This window comes from Oncorhynchus nerka, linkage group LG4 (assembly GCF_034236695.1).
Source record: "Oncorhynchus nerka isolate Pitt River linkage group LG4, Oner_Uvic_2.0, whole genome shotgun sequence".
NCBI classification, from domain to species: Eukaryota; Metazoa; Chordata; class Actinopteri; order Salmoniformes; family Salmonidae; genus Oncorhynchus; species Oncorhynchus nerka.
Window position 1 is genome coordinate 40,192,960 of NC_088399.1, and position 20,754 is coordinate 40,213,713.

Here is a 20,754-nt window from a genome sequence, read left to right on the forward strand (position 1 = left end):
GCATGAGACTAGATGAATCTGGGCCTATTAGCAGAGGGTCCCTGAAGACCCCTCGTGTTCTCCTCCTTGTTCTATGGTGCTGTACACCCTCAAATTCACACAGTCTAATTAGAGCCGCTAACTCAAAACCCATCTCATCAGTTTATACAATTAGTCTGAGAGCATTGGGTTTTATCTGAAAGAAAAAGCTGGTCACAAGGGCTATGTTACTGTAATGCCTCCAGCTCACTGTGTGTGTTGGTCTCATTCTGATTTAGCATGCAAAACAGGTGGTTGCAGGGGGGGGGGACTCTTGATATCCCGAGTACAGTTGCTGTTTTTGACTCCCCGGTGAGTGTGGGTGATAAACATTTGCTCTAGTAGCCTAATTAAACCGGAGATTTGAATTATTTAAGCCAGCTGTATGGATTAAAGCAAGTTACTAATTTCACTCTGGCTCTTGAAGAAGTGTATTTTTGTGTTTTTAACTGGTCTGCATCACCAAGAGAGAAAGGCCTCATACCAGCTGGATGAGTCTCTCACTATGTAACAATGTAGCATATCACTGTTAGTAACTAGGTCATTTTTACATAAGATACAGTACCAGGTGGATGTTCTCTTTGATCAATAACTGGTATACGACATAAAGCTGCAACTTTACTGTAATCGTTGTTATCCTTTTTATGATACATTTGATTCATTTTATCATTAATATTTTACAATGCTGTATTTATGTTGAACAATGAATTAATACCTGCTTTTGTGTAGAGTTTGGCTATCACAGCACTTTAGTTGGAATAGCAAAGTGTTTTTCTATTTTGAGAATGAAAATGATCTTACTTGAAGGTGGATTAAATAATTCACGAGAATCAAACAGAGAAACGTCTTCCAGGTGTTTGGATGAAGCTTTTAGCATGTGTCTAAATGTTTGCTATGGTTAGAAAACCAGGTCCCGCGACTTTTCATAGTTTATATACTGCATTAATCGTTTATTTCAGCTAAATCCCATTGCAACAGATTGTATCTACCTAGTTGAGCCCTTGTATATGTCTTTGTTTCTAGAGTTCAGGGGCTGGAGATTTACTGCAGTAATAGACACATTCTCCTCTCTGACAGCTTCTCCACTCTGTGGTCTTCACTTGCATGCAGTCAATCAAACTGTCTGAAACCAATCCTGCATTCTCTACACACATCCTGTGCATGTCCTAGGAGTGAGTGCTCTCTATGTGTATTCCTTCTGTGTGCACAGATCTGTTAAACCCATCTTTACCGAATAGATACATTTATTGGGTTCTGAATGGTCTTCTGTTCAGATTGAGAAGTGTTAAAATGGAGCAACGCAAGCTGAATGACCAAGCAAACTCACTAGTGGACCTTGCAAAGGTAAGCTGGACTGACAAACGTCACATATTCCAGTTTATTTTGGTTGTGAAGTTTGGTTGTGCATTTGGATTGATCTCTATCTAACCCACTTTTTGATTTGAAGGATTCCATGCGATACATGTGATATCAATGCATCGGGGGAATTAATAACACATTTTCATATAAACAAACAAAGTCTACAGGTGTCAAATAAACAGACTTTCCATATGAATGTTAAGAAGAACCAGTTGTGTAATGCCATTGAAAGAAAATAAGATGCATTATATTTCTACTTCTTGAACTGGGTGCAGGACAGCCTGGTCCCAGATCTGTTTGTGCTCTTGCCAACTCATTGGCATGACAAGGAGTTGGCATGATAGCACTTTAAACAGACTGGCTCTCAGGCTAGATGCAGGAATGTTGTTGGTGGAAACATACAGTATCTTGGTTTCAAAGATTATATAACGATATACATACTGTCAGGGGTGGAAAGGGGGGGGGGGTCCCTATGGGAACCCTCCAATGTAAATTCCTTGAATTCAGTGCATTTGTACATGTCAAAATGAATAATGAAAATGAACTACATGTAAAACTGCACATTTTTGCATGTCAAAATAACTTCCCAGAGGGAACCTGGTTTCATCAGGTTCCCTCCATTTCCAGCCCTTGTTGTAGGTGAAAACCTACAGTATCTTTGTTTTAAAGATTATATAAAGGAATGCATATTATTTTATGAGATCAGGATACCCATCCTGATAGGTACGTCAAACTAATTTACCTTTAGGTTTGGTTTCCCAGACTTAGATTAAGCCTAGTCCTGGATTAAAAAGCATGGTCAAGGAGAGTCTTGAAATGGCTTTTTAGTCCAGGAGTTTTCTTAATCAGTGTCTGGGAAACCACACTTTGATGGTATTGAACACATTGCTATCTTTCAGCAAATCTCTCTTTGGTGGTGATCTTGTGATAACAGACATTGACACACCTTAGGGAAAGACTAGGCAGAGAGCTAGCCTGACGCAACAAAAAAATACAGTATACTAACCTGGAAAGGGAGACATGCTGTGAGTCTGATGTGAGGATTCAGCCAGAAACAATGACAGAGGAAGGGAGAGAGAGAGGACTGACATTCAAATGTCCACCACAGTCAAATTGGTTTCAGGCCACCATGCCACAAAATACATTAGTTAGCTAATATCACCCTATCACAGAGTGCTATGAAGGCTCACAGTGAGTTAGGAGAGGTTTAAGATTGGGGAAGAAAACGAGTACAACCCATTCGGCCATCTTTAATCAATGTCATAAGTGGCTCTCGCCATCAGAGGGCAGCATAGCATTAATCATCACAGTACATGAGCTCCCTGTAGATAGATGGAGATGTATAATGGAACTTCAAATAACTTTGGCAGCTGCATAGCCTTTGCAAAGCTATGAGAAATCCCTCACATAGCAGTGGTTTCCCTACAGTTGTAGCAATTTCGGGCAGAACATAAAGCAGTTGGGGCTCCCGAGTGGCGCAGTGGTCAAAGGCACTGCATCTCAGTGCTTGAGGCACCACTACAGACACCCTGGTTCAAATCCAAGCTGTATCACAGCCGACTGTGATTGGGAGTCCTGTAGGGCGGTGCAGAATTGGCCCAGCGTCATGGGTTTTGCTGATGTAGGCTGTCATTGAAATAGAGTTTGTTCTTAACTGACTTGCCTAAATAAATAAATATTTTAATACAGGATACATTAATAGTGTGGTAGGTCTACAATTACAGTATCCTAAACACTTTTTTTCAGCATTTGTCCTCAAACAGAAATACCATTTCATTAATGAAAATGCATATTTATTTATTACATTTTATTTAAATTTTCTACACTTTGATTTACGGAGTCAGTTGGTAGTTATTATCATTTCAGCTACTTGGGGTTTTGGGTATACATTGGGTCAAAGGCCTATGTATACCCACACGTCCAGCTTCCTGGACCCAGTGTCGGCTAAATCTGGGTCAGTGAAATCAGCCCACAATTACACAAGCATTTTTGTGCCTCAATTGAATATACTTACAGTCCCAGTCTACCCTTCACTGAGTTCTGGTCATATTTTATTAGTGTTATATTATAAAGATTTAATGCATTCCCAGTTTAATTTGCTTATGATTAACAGAGGCATACTCTTGACTCAGTTGATCTACAGTTGAAGTTGGAAGTTTGCATACACTTAGGTTGGAGTCATTAAAACTCATTTTTCAACCACTCCACAAATTTGTTGTTAAACAAACTATAGTTTTGGCAAGTCGGTTAGGACATCTACTTTGTGCATGACACAAGTAATTTTTCCTACAATTGTTTACAGACAGATTATTTCACTTATAATTCACTGTATCACAATTCCAGTGGGTCAGAAGTTTACATACACTAAGTTGACTGTGCCTTTAAACAGCTTGGAAAATTCCAGAAAATTATGTCATGGCTTTAGAAGCTTCTGATAGGCTAATTGACATAATTTGAGTCAATTGGAGGTGTACCTGTGGATGTATTTCAAGGCCTACCTTTAAACTCAGTGCCTCTTTTGCTTGACATCATGGGAAAATCAACAGAAATCAGCCAAGATTGCAGAAAAACAATTGTAGACCTCCACAAGTCTGGTTCATCCTTGGGAGCAATTTCCAAACACCTGAAGGTACCACGTTCATCTATAAACAATAGTACGCAAGTATGAACACCATGGGTCCACGCAGCCATCATACCGCTCAAGAAGGAGACGTGTTCTGTCTCCTAGAGATGAGCGTACTTTGGTGTGAAAAGTGCAAATCAATCCCAGAACAACAGCAAAGAACCTTGTTAAGATAGATGCTGGAGGAAACAGGTACAAAAGTATTTATATTCACAGTCAAAAGAGTCCTATAGCGACATAACCTGAAAGGCCGCTCAGCAAGGAAGAAGCCACTGCTCCAAAACCATCCATAAAAAAGACAGACTATGGTTTGCAACTGCAGATGGGGACAAAGAACATACTTTTTGGAGAAATGTCCTCTGGTCTGATGAAACAAAAATAGAACTGTTTGGCCATAATGACCATCGTTATTTTGGGAGGAAAAGGGGAGGCTTGCAAGCCGAAGAACATCATCCCAACCGTGAAGCACGGGGGTGGCAGCATTGTGTTGTGGAGGTGCTTTGCTGCAGGAGGGTCTGGTGCACTTCACAAAATAGATGCCATCATGAGGTAGGAAATGTGGATATATTGAAGCAACATCTCAAGACCTCAGTCAGGAAGTTAAAGCTTGGTCTCAAATGGGTCTTCCAAATGGACAATGACCCCAAGCATACTTCCAAAGTTGTGGCAAAATGGCTTAAGGACAACAAAGTCAAGGTATTTGAGTGGCCATCACAAAGCCCTGACCTCAATCCTATAGAAAATGTGTGGACAGAACTGAAAATGCGTGTGTGAGCAAGGAGGCCTACAAACCTGACTCATTTACACCAGCTCTGTCAGGAGGAATGGGCCAAAATTCACCCAACTTATTGTGGGAAGCGTGTAGAAGGCTACCCAAAACGTTTGACCCATGTTGAACAATTTAAAGGAAATGCTACCAAATACTAATTGAGTTTATGTAAACTTCTGACCCACTGGGAATGTGATGAAAGAAATAAAAGCTGAAATGAATCATTCTTTCTGCTATTATTTTGACATTTCACATTCTTAAAATAAAGTGGTGATCCTAACTGACCCAAGACAGGGAAGTTTTACTAGGATTAAATGTCAGGAATTGTGAAACTGAGTTTAAATGTATTTGGCTAAGGTGTATGTAAACTTCCGACTTCAACTGTATGTGTCTATCCACAATTCACTTCTTACAGAGAGAGGCTCAGATTGGTTTTGGCAGGGCAATAACTCTAAATGTTGCATTTTGCTGTCGCCTCAAGGTCCCATCCTTATTTTCATGAATTCAGAGGCAACCATAAAATTGGTTCCTCATTTCATGGGCTATACATCAAGGTTTCCGATATAGATTTAATCTCTCTAAGCATATCAATTCTAAATTCCTTGATCATCTGTGGAAAATTATTTTATTTTAAAACATCATAGGACGTGATGAGTTGTTGTGGTAGTGATGCAACCTAGCGAAACGTTATCTGCCTCAGTTGGAGTGTCAGTGGTGAATAGCTGTCAGTGTTGTTTTGGTCCTCAGTGGATCACTGTGATTCTAAACAAGCCACCCAACCCATTATTCCTGCCCCAAATGAGAAAAGGACAAGATGAATGATGGATGGCATTGGCCACAGGCTGGCAGTGATTACCTTCATAGTGAACATTAGCTCGGTACACAGCAGCCCTCACTCCCACTCTCCAGCCCCCACAGAACTGGATATCTCACTGTTTGATAACATGCCATGTCTCCAGAGGAAGAAGATCAACTTCCTGTCGCAGAAGTTAGTAAGTGTATACAGCAGAATTTCTCTGCAAGTTATCAATTCATATTTGATTTGCTTATCTTCAGCATCCGGTTTTCCCACTGGGCACAGACATCCATTCAACGTCTATTCCACGTTCGTTCGACATATTTTCATTGAGATGACATGGACACAACGTTGATTCAACCAGTGTGTGCCCAGTGGGTTGTTTGTTGTGATGATGAACCTCTGTAAAATGTTAATTAGGCTACCCGTGTCCAGACACACTATTTGTTATATTATGTTGATCTGTCTCTGTCTACATTGACTCAGCTGTGCGTTTCTAACACTTTTTATCACAGTGAATAATCATTTCGTTTTGGAGGGCACTTTAAGATTGTTCTCTTTTCAACAGTCACCGAGACAGTTGTGTTGTATCCCTTTTGTCTGAGAATAGCTGTAGACTGAGTTCAGTTCTGACAGGAGTGCAAACTAATAGCCTGTAAAATCAACATCTCCAGGGAACAGTTTAGTGCTGTAGTGGGAAACAGTAGATAGTAGTGATTAGATACTTAGAATGATGCAACCCATGATCAAATGAACCACAAGCTGTATCTAGTTAGTAGTATCAATGTCATGCTCTGTCTCTTCTCAGCTGAGGGGCAACTCCTAACTTCCATTTCAGTAAAATTTTCACTTAGCCTTTTGACATCAATGCATGACTGAATGAAAATTTGACTAAGTCAGGATTTGCCCCTCAATTGTCTCAAATGCACTGTTGCCATGTGTGTATGTCTATGTGTATTCTTGTGATGTCTTTGTTTTGTTCTCTTCGTCGCTGCTGTCTTCGCCTCTGGACAGATCGTCATTGTAAATAAGAATTTGTTCTTATTTATTGACTTGCCTGTGTAAATAAAGGTTCATAAAATAGGCAAAATAAGGTAAATAAAACAAATCAATAATTTTACAACTGCCTGCAACCTCTCTAGCCTAAAGCACCCCGTGCTCTGGGAGGCTCTCACCCTCTTACTCTGACTGTGAGTCTCTCCTCCTCCTCCTCCAGACTCAGAACATCATGTATGACCTGATCTCAGACCTGAACGAGAGAGGGGAGGACATGGAGAAGAGGATCGCCATGCTGGAGACCAAGCTGGAGACTCTGCTGGGGAACCTGCAGGCCCTGCCAGGACTCATCAGCCAGGTCATCAGCCAGCAGCACAGGGACTTCCTGGAGGTGCAGCTCCAGCCATACGACAAACACAGCCCTGAGCGCTCACAGTCTGTGTCCAGACGGAGGTCGTCCTCCACGGCACCACCCACCTCCTCCGAGAGCAGCTAGAGTCCAAGTGGAACACCTACAAAAGAAGACTTTTGCCATCATGTGGCCAGGTTGCATTTATTGTAAAGCCTTTCAATAAGTGTTATCCAAATTCTGACAGAATCACAAGGTACCGGGACAATGGATTTTAAACTGATGCTGTTGTTTGTTTTTTATTATCTCAAAATATGTTGTTTTCCTTGCTCTGGTGACAGGACTGCAGAAAAATATGCTTTCCTCAGTAAAAACTATTAGGCCTATCGATGGGGGCTGTGATCAGAACTATACTCCATCTCTATGCAGAGGTAGCCAGTTGTAGGACTGCAAGGTTACCGGCCGGGTGTAAAGATATGGCACTAAAATAGTGCTTCTTCTCACAGACTTTGTGCTTCCGCTGGCTTGATTCAGATGCCGTGTTCCTTAAAGCAAGCTGAGAAATCAAGGGACCTGTCAATCAGCAAGCATTACAGCCATACTTTTTATTGAGGAAAAAGTATTTGATGGAGATGAATGAACTGCAGACAGAGGGCAGCACAAGAAGGTACCCACATACTGTCACTCAGAGGTACCATATGCAGCTTGAAATATGAGGAAAAAACATATATCTTTTAGGTTAGAAACAGCATCAACTATAGCGTTTTTTGTTGATGTTGCTGAGTGCCCCTGTAGAATGACTATTTTTGGGGCCACACTGCAAACAATTTAGTCCTCTTATCAAAATGAATGCATCTAAATCTGTACTTGCACTTACTTTTTAATCAATGCACTTCAATACTGACTGACATATTATATACATTTTTGTTGCTCCTTAAAATAAGAACAATTTAGATGTTTGGGCATGGATTTATGGTCAATGCGCAATTAATAAATTGTGAATTAGTGAGGGTGACTCAAGTCAAAGCCCTCATGCTATGTACCACAAAGGGACCTCAATATCAAACTGCTAGGCTACTGAAATTAATATTTTCAATTATCACAAACACAGTTTGTTCTTTCCTCAAAATATCTCAACTCTTGTCCTGGAGGCACTTAGTATTTATACTGTTTTTGCCTCAGCTGAGCAACGCTAGTTGGTTGCAATGCAAACCAATAACTCACAAGAACAGTAACTCACTTTTAAAAGAAAATTCATATTTTTATATGTTCATGAGGATAAGCACACCTCCGCACACCTCTTACAATATATGTCTTTCACACAATATTTACAAGCAAATGATGATGGAGAGATATGAACAGAATAAACGATGCAACACGTTGCATAGGTCGAGATTAAATCCAGCATATTCAACATATCTTCCAGTAAACCTCCAGGACCAGGGTTAAGAAACCATGTTGAAGAGCCTCCCATCATCCCTACCATGATCAGGCCTGTCTTGTTTCTGAAATGATAGCTTACTTCAGAAGAGGTTCAATATATCTCTTTCAAAACCCATAGGAATATACATTGTTAGTTCAAGAGGAATGTATAGAAGATGATATAGCAACTTACTGTGTGATCACTAACCACATATCCTTAATAATGAGTGGTGGTTATCAGATTGAGAAGTAAAATGTCAAAACCTAACTGCAAAAAAAGTAATCTCTGACACATATAATTGTGAAAATATTGTATGTGCTCAAGATTATAGCATTATTATCAACAAAGCTTTGTAACTTTGTTTTGAACAGCAATAGCTTGGCCACTGGCCAGTCACAAAGGGAAATAAAGGTAACCTTCCACCATTTATGCACATTTTGGCAATATGCACCCTCCCTCCGGCAAGGTTTTCAGAAGTTAAAGGAGTGTGCCACATTCATCTGATGGGCACTTATCTAGTCAACTTTCTGCAATGACCTTGTCCAACCAACCAAAAGCTCAATCCCATCTACAGTGTTGAATGTACTGTTGTTGGTATTAGAGCTTTAAAACACTGACAGTCGATCCAGAAATTTTAGCAACATAGATACTTTTGAGATATTATGTACTGTATGCGATAGAAATATTAAACAATAAAAACTACTATTTACCAGATGCGTGTGCATTACTAATACCATCCATTTGACTGGAGAGAGAGGGGGGCACGGACGGAAAGAGAGAGAGACAGGGACGGACTGAAGGAGAGAGAGACGGGGACGGGAGAGAGAGCGAGCGAGCGAGAGAGAGAGAGAGCGAACGAGAGAGAGAGCGAACACGAGAGAGAGAGCGAGAGAGAGAGCGAACGAGAGAGAGAGCAAGCGAGAGAGAGAGCGAACGAGAGAGAGCGGGGGCAGACGGACGGAAGGAGGAAGGAAGGGGGGGGAGAGACAGGGACATACTGAGAGAGGGAAAGAGCGGGGAGAGAGAGGGGGTGGGGGGGACGAGAGGAGGGAGGGAAGGAGAGAGAGAGAGAGAGACGGGGACAGACGGAAGGAGGGAGGGCACGAGAGAGAGATGGGATGGACTGAGGGGAAGGAGGGGAGAGAGAGAGAGACAGAGAGAGGGGGTGGGGGGACGAGAGGAGGGGGAAGGAGAGAGAGAGAGAGACTGGGACGGACAGAAGGAGGGAGGGAGGGAGGGCACGAGAGAGAGAGATGGGATGGACTGAGAGAAGGAGGGGGAGAGAGAGAGAGAGAGAGAGAGAGAGAGAGAGATGTTTACTGTTAATTTGAGTTGTTTTTCACTTTATATATATTCACTTTGTATGTTGTCTACCTCACTTGCTTTGGCAATGTTAACACATGTTTCCCATGCCAATAAAGCCCTTGAATTGAATTGAATTGAATTGAGAGAGAGACAGAGAGAGGGAGAGAGAGAGAGAGAATTATGTGCGTGTGTTGAATTATGCAGCGTCAGATACATTTAATTTATGATTTGTCAAAACCAAGCATGAATCTTGTATTTGAAATGTGCTAAATTACATAATTTCTGCAACATTCATGTCATTGCTGTTGCACGAAATATGTCATGTCAGCTAACTTGTTTTATTTGTATTTTTGTATTCCTTTTTTTATGCCAGATAGCAAATACAAATCTGCAAACTACTTCATTCCAGTAGGTGGCGCAAACTACAACGCCTTTTCTGAGTTTGCCCAGTATGCCATCGAGTTTCTTTGGTTTGCTTCCCTCTTCCTCCTCGCGAGAGCCGCCAAGACCCCAGCCACAGGTTGAAAGCATGGGTGCTAGCTGTTGCTAGCTAGTTTTGTATGATTGCGTGATAAAACTACAACATTTTAAAACTTTGCTATTAAACTTGTTTAATCGTTATAGTGATATCATCTAAGGACCAGCTACAAGATGAGTTTACTCGCTAAAATAGCAGAAATTGAGGCCGAGGTAAGTTCGTTAACGGTCTCGAATGCTAGCTAACGCGTTAGCTGTGAATCACATTTTTGTTTGGCCAATTTGACTAGATGGCTAGCTAGTTGGCTAAATTTAACTTGGCTAATCAAGGCCTTACAATGGATTTCTCCTTTTAAAAAATGAATAGAACCATAATATGATGTCAGACACCTGAGTCTGAGCATAGTTGTGTGTTATTGTGCTTTTAATGTAAGCTAGTGGGTACTGTAAATTAGCTAGCTAACGTTATATTGTTGGCAGGGTAACAAACTAGCTATTTAAACACCAGTAGCATGCTAACCGGCGCCGGTACGTATAGAACCACGCCGGAGATCCCCAGCTTTGACAGATTGTAATTCAACCCGGTGTCGTGATGACAATGTTTTCTTTGTGATCAGTCGAAAGCCAGCCATCGCAATAACTTGGCTCTGGACAAGTAGGCCTAGCTAATATTATAGTTCTGCCTGTTGTCGTATTGTGTTGAATATGAATGATTTAAACATCCTCTTGTCTGTGTTGGGTAGATGGCTCGGACTCAGAAGAACAAGGCCACGTCTAACCACTTGGGGTTGCTCAAAGCTCGCCTGGCCAAGATGAGGAGAGAACTTATCACACCAAAGGGAGGCAGTGGAGGAGGCACAGGGGAAGGTGAGTCCTGACTCGTGATCATCATATTTTGTGTCGATAAGTTGAGGTGGACAAGATCTTGTCATATTGTAATAAATACTAATGTGTCACTCTTTGTTGTATAGGTTTTGATGTGGCAAAAACAGGTGATGCCCGTATCGGGTTTGTAGGGTTCCCCTCAGTGGGCAAGTCTACTTTGCTAAGTAACCTGGCAGGGGTGTACTCTGAGGTGGCGGCCTATGAGTTCACCACCCTCACCACAGTACCAGGAGTGATCCGCTACAAGGGTGCCAAAATACAGGTACTTTATGTGCATCCTACACCTCGGCTTAAAGGGAAAATCCACTCTAAAACTATGTGGAACTTTCAAGAAGACAAGTGTGACTTCCACATCATCATGCTTCTTGAAAGTCCAATATCTTGAAAACTTGACTGCTGACGTGTAAAACATTTTGGGACTGTATCAACAGGGGACTAATGAAGAAAATACCAAAATATGTATTTTGGATGGCGTTTTCCATTACGGCAATAGAGGACAATATGTACTAACAGTGATAATTGGTATTTTTGCTACTTGTAATTTTTACTTAATTTGTGGTTGTTTTGCAGGAGATGTTTCAGTATTTGTATGTTTATTCCACTTTTGTTTCTCCAAGCTCCTGGATCTCCCAGGTATCATCGAGGGGGCCAAAGATGGCAAGGGTAGAGGACGACAGGTCATCGCAGGTGAGAGCCATCAGTGAATCATCAGAACCATACACAAACATGTCACAATCACACCTTGAAGGTAGTTTGTAACTGTGGTCTTTCTTTTCCCAGTGGCTCGAACCTGCAACCTGATCCTCATAGTGTTGGATGTTCTAAAGCCTCTGGGCCACAAGAAGCTGATTGAACACGAGCTGGAGGGCTTTGGAATTCGTCTCAACAAGAAGCCGCCCAACATCGGCTTCAAGAAGAAGGACAAAGGAGGCATCAACTTCACTGTCACAGTACGTCTGTTTAATACATCACTTCCACGTCCAGCTCAACCTGTTCCCATTTCTCTCTCTCTTCACAGCTCTCTATCTCTGGAAGTAGTTTCTTCTTTTATCCCTCTCATTTCAATGGGCTTACGCTGGTGTTCTTCCTTTCTTGCTCCTTCTCCAGTGTCCACAGAGTGAGCTGGACGGTGACGCAGTGAAGAGCATCCTGGCCGAGTACAAGATCCACAACGCTGACATCACCCTGCGCAGTGACTCCACGGCTGATGACCTCATCGACGTGGTGGAGGGAAACCGGTAAGCAGCTGAGCACTTCTACAAACTCAGGGATGTAATTTTTTTGAGTTTTTAAAAATTCTTAATCCTCAATTAATCAATGATTGGATCCAATCTATACCCCCTAGCCAAAGTCCCGCTATACCGCATTCCAAAGTAAGGTCAACGCTCCCCTACAGACCTGCTGACATAACAGTTCTGTTTAATCCCACCAGAGTGTACATCCCCTGCATTTATGTGCTCAACAAAATTGACCAGATCTCCATTGAAGAACTGGACATCATCTACAAGGTGCCCCACTGCGTGCCCATCTCTGCCCACTCCCGCTGGAATTTTGATGACCTTCTGGAGAAGATGTGGGACTACCTGCACCTAGTGCGCATGTAAGGAAATACACTCAACATAACAGCCCTTAGATGGGACTTTGGAACCCTATATGATTCATAATTCCTATTACACACAGAACTGTTTTGTACTACTTGGATAAATGTTGTTTTTGTGAATTAATCATTTGAATGTGTTGTCCCCCAGATACACCAAACCCAAAGGCCAGCTTCCTGACTACACATCTCCAGTTGTTCTACCTACTGAACATACTGCCGTGGAGGACTTCTGTTTGAAGATTCATAAAAGCCTCCTCAAAGAATTAAAATAGTGAGTACTATACTGTTGACGAATGGCTTTTGTGCATCTTGTTGATGTTTTTGAAAAGACTGGGGTACACTCCCAGTATTTAACTGATTTAAAGCCACAATCAGTAAGAAATAATTAACTTAAAAAAAAAAAAACTATACTATATAAAAACTATATATAACATTTATCATTAAAAAAAACAATTACATTCAAAATTCACATGGGTACAGGCAGCCCAATTCTGATATGTTTTCCTCTAATTGGTCTTTTGACCAATCACATCAGAGCTGATCTGATTGGTCAAAAGACCAATTAGTGAAAAAAATATCAGAATTGGGCTGCCTGTTTAAACGCAGCCTTAGCTGCCACTGTGTCCAGCACACAGACAAATATGATTCAATGTTGCAGCTGGTTGGTATTGTTCTAACACTCCTTCTTCCTGTCTTTTCAGTGCTCTGGTGTGGGGTGCTTCAGTGAAACACAACCCCCAGAAGGTGGGAAAAGACCATGTCATGGAGGATGAGGATGTTATCCAGCTGGTGAAAAAGTAAAAAGACTCCTGATTGCTTAATTTTCTCATCACAGGAAATAGTCTGCTGCTCATGAAGACCCCTCTCAAACATATCCACGAGAACATCTGTGTCTTGTGGTTCTCAATTTTATTTTGGAATTTGAAAAACAGAAAAGAAAAAATATGAATGTCCATGTTGCGTTTACCTCTCATTTATGCCGACATGTGATTCATTAAATCCATTGAAGAGTATTATCTTTGAATCTCAAAAATATCAAATAAACACCATAAATATGACTTATGGGATCGTCTTTTATTTTACATCATGTCATTGGGTTTATGCCTTGAAAGATGCACTGTAATTACTATGTTGAACAACAGTGACACATATAACATTCACATTTCCCTCACAAAATCCTGCCCCAGTTACATGGGTGTGTCCTGCTCCATCTCTGTACTTTCAATGGTTAGAGACTGTTCTTATGAAACGTTCTTATTTTCTTTAACTTATTTTTTACATAATGTTGCTGCAACTGTTTCTTATGAGAAAAAATAACTTATGGACATCAGGACTGCGATTTGCTCACCACAAACTTCCCTTTAACGAGTCTGACGAGCCCAACGTGAATGACATACTGCTTTTCCGGGAACAGTCCCAGATCCCCATCATTTGTGTGAAGAGAAGGTAGATAAAAAGGGCCGGGGGGCGGGCTGCCTTCTGAGAAGTTGTAGGCGATCGAATAAACTCCCACTGCCTTCCTGTCTGCTAGCAAGCGTGCGATCCTTGGAAAATAAAATCGATGACCTAAGTGAAAGATTAAACTACCAACGGGACATTCAAAACTAATATCTTATGCTTCACAAAGTCGTGGCTGAATGACAATATTATCAACATACAGCTGGCTGGTTATACGCTGTACCGGCAGGATAAAACAACGGTGTCTGGTAAGACAAGGGGCGGCGGACTATGTATTTTTGTAAATAACAGCTGGTGCACAATATCTAAGGAAGTCTCGAGGTTTTGCTTGCCTGAGGTAGAGTATCTCATGATAAACTGTAAACTGCACTATCTTCCTAGAGAGTTTTGATCTGTATTTTTTTGTAGCTGTCTACATACCACCACAGACTGATGTTGGCATTAAGACCACATTCAATGAGCTGTATTCCGCCATAAGCGAACAGGAAAGCACTCACCCAGAGGCGGCGCTCCTAGTGGCCGGGGACTTTAATGCAGGGAAACTTAAATCCGTCTTACTAAATTTCTATCGGCTTGTTAAATGTGCAACCAGATGGGGGAAAAACTCTGGACCACCTTTACTCCACACACAGAAACGCATACAAAGCTCTCAACCGCCCTCCATTTGGCAAATCTGACCATAATTCTATCCAGCTTACAAGCAAAAACTGAAGCAGGAAATACCTGTGACCCGCTCAATATGGAATTGGTCAGATGACGCGGATGCTACTCTACAGGACTGTTTTGCTAGCACAGACTGATACTGGAAAATGTTGCGGAATCCATCCAATGGCATTGAGGAATACTCCACCTCAGTCATCGGCTTCATCAATAAGAGAATCGACGCCATCATCCCCACAGTGACTACGTACAGTTCCCAACCAGAAGCCATGGACTACAGGCAACATCCGCACTGAGCTAAAGGCTGCCGCTTTCAAGGAGCGGGATCCTAATCCGGAAGCTTATAAGAAATCCCTATGCCCTCAGACGAACCATCAAACAGGCAAAGCGTTAATACAGGACTAAGATTGAATCGTACTAGACCGGCTCCGACGCTCGTTGGATGTGGCAGGGCTTGCAAACTATTACAAACTACAAAGGGAAGCACAGCCGAGAGCTGCCCAGTGACACAAGCCTACCAGGCGAGCTAAACTACTTCTATGCTCGCTTCGAGGCAAATAACACTGAAACATGCATGAGAGCACCAGCTGTATTCCGGAAGACTGTGTGATCACGCTCTCCGCAGCCAATGTAAACCTTTAAACAGTTAAACATTCACAAGGCCGCAGGGCCAGACGGATTACCAGGATGTGTACTGCAAGCATGCGCTGACCAACTGGCAAGTGTCTTCACTGACATTTTCAACCTCTCCCTGTCCGAGTCTGTAATACCAACATGTTTTAAGCAGACCACCATAGTCCCAGAGCCCAAGAACACTAAGGTAACCTGCCTAAATGACTACCGAACCGTAGCACTCATGTCTGTAGCCATGAAGTGCTTTGAAAGGCTGGTCATGGCTAACATCAACACCATTATCCCAGAAACCCTAGACTCACTCCAATTTGCATACCGCCCTAACAGATCAACAGATGATGCAATCTCTATTGCACTCCACACTGCCCTTTCCCACCTGTACAAAAGGAATACCTAAACTCAGCAAAAAAAGAAATGTCCCTTTTTCAGGACCCTGTCTTTCAAAGATAATTGGTAAAAATCGAAGTGGCAGACCACGTGTAGCAACACCTGCACAGGATCGGTACATCCAAACATCACCTGCGGGACAGGTACAGGATGTGGCATGCCCGAGTTACACCAGGAAAGCACAATCCCTCCCTCAGTGCCCAGACTGTCCGCAATAGGCTGAGAGAGGCTGGACTGAGGGCTTGTAGGCCTGTTGTAAGGCAGATCCTCACCAGACATCACCGGCAACAACATCTCCTATGGGCACAAACCCACCATCGCTGGACCAGACAGGACTGGTAAAAAATGCTCTTATCTGACGAGTTGCGGTTTTGACTCACCAGGGGTGGTCGGATTTGCGTTGAAGGAATGAGCGTTACACCAAGGCCTGTACTCTGGAGCGAGATCGATTTGGAGGTGGCGGGTCCATCATGGTCTGGCGGTGTGTCACAGCATCATCGGACTGAGCTTGTTGTCATTGCAGGCAATCTCAACACTGTGCGTTACAGGGAAGACATCCTCCTCACTCGTGTGGTACCCTTCCTGCAGGCTCATCCTGACCCTCCAGCATGACAATGCCACCAGCCATACTGCTCATCCTGTGCGTGACTTCCTACAAGATAGGAATGTCAGTGTTTTGCCATGGCCAGCGAAGAGCCCGGATCTCAATCCCATTGAGCAAGTCTGGGACCTGTTGGATCGGAGGGTTAAGGCTAGGGCCATTCCCCCCAGAAATATCCAGGAACTTGCAGGTGCCTTGGTGGAAGAGTGGGGTAACATCTCCCAGCAAGAACTGGCAAATCTGGTGCAGTCCATGAGGAGGAGATGCACTGCAGTACTTAATGCAGCTGGTGTCCACACCGGATACTGACTGTTACTTTTTATTGATGAGCCCTCAAAGCTAAGGACCCTGGGGCTAAACACCTCCCTCTGCAACTGGATCCTGGACTTCCTGACGGGCCGCCCCCAGTAGGTAACAGCACAACCAGAAATAACTAGATTTTATGGTTCATGAAAAAAGCTCAAACTGGATATGTCTTTTCATTGTGATAAATAAATTAGACCATGACCATTTCAAGTTTATCTTTCTACAAAATATATATATATATTTTGAATTTTTAGGCAAGTTAGCTGGCTAACTATCCTGCTTTGTAGTATACCCCTCTGGACTACACATTACTTACCCAGAGACCGTCTCACTGTGTCCAATACAAAGGCTTTATTTGAAAGGCCTGTTGGCCACTGATTTATGTGACATTGATGATACAGGCAGTCAGTCAGGCTGGCATCCCACCCCCTCTCCAACATGGGTGGTCATTCAGGTTAATCAGTTCATTCACTCAGACACAGTCTGGGGACATTCTACCCCATCTGTTCAGAAACACAGATAACCCACTAGTGAATAGCATTTCATCAGATCTTGAAGCACTTTAGCATGTATACATTATCTAATGCCAATGTGTAGTAACCCAGCTGTATGAGATGGATCAGCCATTTTGTTTCAGAGCACTCTCCAGTTGCCACACGTTAGCAGTTACGTAGACACGTTGTTGTTTTTTGGCGCATGATTAGATGGATATCATGATAGGGTCATATCGGAAATTTGCTCCGGACACTTTCAATAAAGTGCCTCCGTGTGTTAATGATCACAGAATGTTTCACAGAACAGGACACATCTGATCAAATCTGATCTCAAAATAGTGTTTTATAACCAAATAAAAGATGCATGTCACGTTCTAAGGAGGGTGATTTTATCTGAATCCATAAGCATGTCTGTCTATGATGTACAGCGAGAAAGGGAGGGTATGGACATGGCCTAGTCAGCAAATAGTGCATTTTGAATTGATCACTGCCTTTTACTATATTGGCCAAGTAATGTCATAACTGAACACCAATATTGTCAAGGCATACATTATGATACACAGCCTTATCGCTCACAAAAAATATATAATTTTTTAATTGAAATGTTTCCACATGTTTGGTTCTTATTTTGTGTCTTTTTTAGATAACACTAATGTGTTCACTCTAAAGTAGCATTTCAATATATTGCTCTAATTACATTTTTAGAACAGTCATCCAATGACAACAGACCTATTCAATAACACGTGTTTGCAAGAAAGTATCCTTTTCAATTGTTCAGGTGAAGGAAAAATCTGCTTCAAGGGGAAACCTAGCATTGCCCTCAACACTTCCTGTAACATCTCTCCAATGGTATGAAGAGGACTTTATCTAGAGCGTATTCAATGTTGGGGATAGTTGTCAGTCTTTGAGACAGAATGGCCACTTTTTCTGAGAAAAGCTGCAGAGGTTTCGACAGAGCACTGGCTGGCTGATCAACAGCGGCATGAGCGATGCTCCTTGGGACAGTGCCCCTCCCCCACCCTTCCCATCTGTAAATTATAGCAGCACTTTAGGTAATGAAAGAGTTGAAGACCGGCCACTAATAAAAGCCATTAAGTGAATAAAGCACTTCCCCCTCTAACGAAATTAAAGAATCTGCCCCTTCAGAGAGGGGAGGACTCTCTATTAATATTTATGAAATGCGGAACCAACCCCCCCAAACTCCCTGTACCACATACAATCCCACCCTGCCCCGAGTCCTTCTCGCCAGTCCACCTATCCGAGGAGAAAATCCCTAACCCCTCCTAACTTGAAGGAGGGGCTGAGGGTACGGGCTTTGGTGGTGTTGGAGAAGACGCAGTCATGACAGTCTGTCTCCAGTTGAGCTAGAGGCGAGACACCCAGCTCAGAGGAGCACCTGCTCTTTGTCACGACCCTCAACTCTACCCCACCAAGCTGGATGTCCCACCATCGGCTCTGGGGCAGGAAGGATGGAGCCTGAGGGTCTCCATGGACAGACCAGGTTGGAGGGAGTGACTTTCCAGTGACACCAGTTGGAGTGCTTCAAAGATGGCTGAGGTATAATGGACATGTGAGGTATAACAGGTAAGTTATATTGAAATTCTGAATGTTCTAGTGTTTCTAATGTTTTATATTTGCCTAATTGTCTTGAGATCCTCTGACAGCTTCCATGACCCTTGGTCCACAGTACCCTGGTTTTACAGCTATTTAAGATGTCTGTTTTTCTGTAGTCTTGCCTTCAGTGGAAGAGGACAAAGATGATCGTTATCCAAGTCCTGTGGACGAAGCGAGACAAATGAAACTTTCTCCCATCTAATATACAGTGTATTCTATAAATTGTGAGGTTTATAGTTTAGAAAAATATAGCTTAGTTTGAAAGACCTTAGTTTAGGATACTCAGAGAAATTGAAATTGTTAAAACAGCATGTGTGAAATCATATGTCCATGCATAAAAACCATGACACCATCCCACCAACCATAATACCATCGCGCCACCTTTGTCCACCTGAAACAATCAAATACTCAGATGGACAGCTCTATCTTTGCAGTGCAGTTTTCCCTGGACATGTCAACCTTCCATAGTCCATTTTTCCCCCTTTTTTTTTCACTTCTAGTCTGTTACCAAAACCCCATGCCCATCGCTCTATACACAAGTTGTCAGTCACTCTTCCATGCATATCTTTAATCATTTCATCACACAAAGTGGTTCAGTTGTCGGAGCTTAACTTGATTATCACTGAAACCCTTCCCATTTCAATAAGATATCCCAGGGGATATAGTAAAGAATGGAGGTAACAATATTTCCAAACCCGCTGATGGGGCTGTCCTCACAGGTCTTTTAGAGAAATCATCCGTTTTCCATCTGTGGAGGCATTATTTCATACTGACTGGCTGCTGAGTCCAGTGACCGATAACCAGGTTCAAACCATCATGTCAAAAGTGGTTGAGTCTCAGGTCTGATGAGATGGCAAATTTCTACAGATGGACACTGGTGATATGGATGGCTGTATCTGCTGTTCCCGAGCTGTTCCATCTTTGTCCTTGGACATTGAGACTATTCTTTGTCCATTAGCTGGAGGACCTAAGAGCTGGAGATATTGATGTACTTTAACAAGATAACCATCATTTCACCAAACTTTGTTTTCATTGATTCCCCATAACGTAGTAGTAATTTCATTAACAAACTCTTCCTGTTGTTCTGTTTTGATTCATATGATGTTGATTTAAAAGAAAATCTGAGTTAAACGGTGAAAATGTATGTTTTTTTAGGTATCTGATGGGGTGGGGTACGAAGGATGGGAGGGCGGGGTTTGTCGCAGTCTATGCGCAGGAAGGGCGGTGCCCGCATTCACTGCAGTGAGTGTGACCTATGACTAATCCTTTTTTGTAATTTTCTTGATGTCCCTAGCCACACTGTATTACGAACACTTCCCCTATCTCTATAGTGTGTAAGTCGGTGTCATTTGGGTCCATCACTCACCAGGTCTGTAGTAACCCTCCCTGATGCCAATGGACATCCACCACTTCTCCTCCTGGGCTATCAATGCTGTAGAGTTATGGTGTTGTCCTCGGATCACAAGCAGAGTTGTTGGAAGACCAAAGCATCAAGAAATAGCATATTCTGGTGGCGGATTGTTCCTTTCATGATTTTAGAGCGGATTTCAATATTCACTCGTGATGGACTGACTGGCTCCAGTCATGCATTTTTCTATCAAAGTGATCAAAATGTACTTTTTACAGGATTCTACTTTTTTAGCTCTACCATCCCACCTTTAATTGACCAGACTGAACCTGGTCCCACATGACCTCAGATGGCTGTCCATCTCCGCCCAGGACCCCATTGTGCTTGATCTAACCATGCAGTACTTCTTCTGTCCATGGTGGTGCCAAGCACTTTGGAGTCTTGTGAGCACTCTCCACACAACATGCTTAACTGGATGTAAAACAAATCCTACATATTTATCCATAGTTATGACAGAGCTTTTGTCCAATTCGGATTCTCACCACTTTTCTCTGAGGTGGGCCCACGTTCACCCCTCCTCAAGGACTTAAAGGGGTTGGATTGGTATTGCCGGAGTGTGTGTAGATGGACTTTCAGTACAATATTTCTTACAC

General features: G+C 42.5%; 2 protein-coding genes across 2 annotated transcripts in view; both read left to right on the forward strand.

Moving 5' to 3' along the window:
* Positions 1-9,039, forward strand: part of kcnn2 (potassium calcium-activated channel subfamily N member 2) — a 30,712-nt gene extending 21,673 nt beyond the window's left edge. Inside the window, exons 8-9 of the mRNA XM_065017513.1 lie at positions 1,257-1,362; positions 6,782-9,039. Of these exons, the coding sequence (XP_064873585.1) occupies positions 1,257-1,362; positions 6,782-7,057 (382 nt within the window). The 3' untranslated portion in view covers positions 7,058-9,039. The remainder of the gene's footprint in view (positions 1-1,256; positions 1,363-6,781) is intronic.
* A 1,127-nt stretch (positions 9,040-10,166) lies between these two features.
* Positions 10,167-13,658, forward strand: LOC115128917 (developmentally-regulated GTP-binding protein 1). The gene is made up of 9 exons (XM_029659057.2): positions 10,167-10,328; positions 10,859-10,982; positions 11,087-11,262; positions 11,618-11,687; positions 11,781-11,950; positions 12,108-12,238; positions 12,433-12,600; positions 12,749-12,871; positions 13,302-13,658. The coding sequence occupies exons 1-9, from the start codon at positions 10,290-10,292 to the stop codon at positions 13,399-13,401; spliced, it is 1,101 nt and encodes a 366-aa protein (XP_029514917.1). The 5' UTR covers positions 10,167-10,289; the 3' UTR covers positions 13,402-13,658.
* The last annotated feature ends 7,096 nt before the right edge of the window (positions 13,659-20,754 follow it).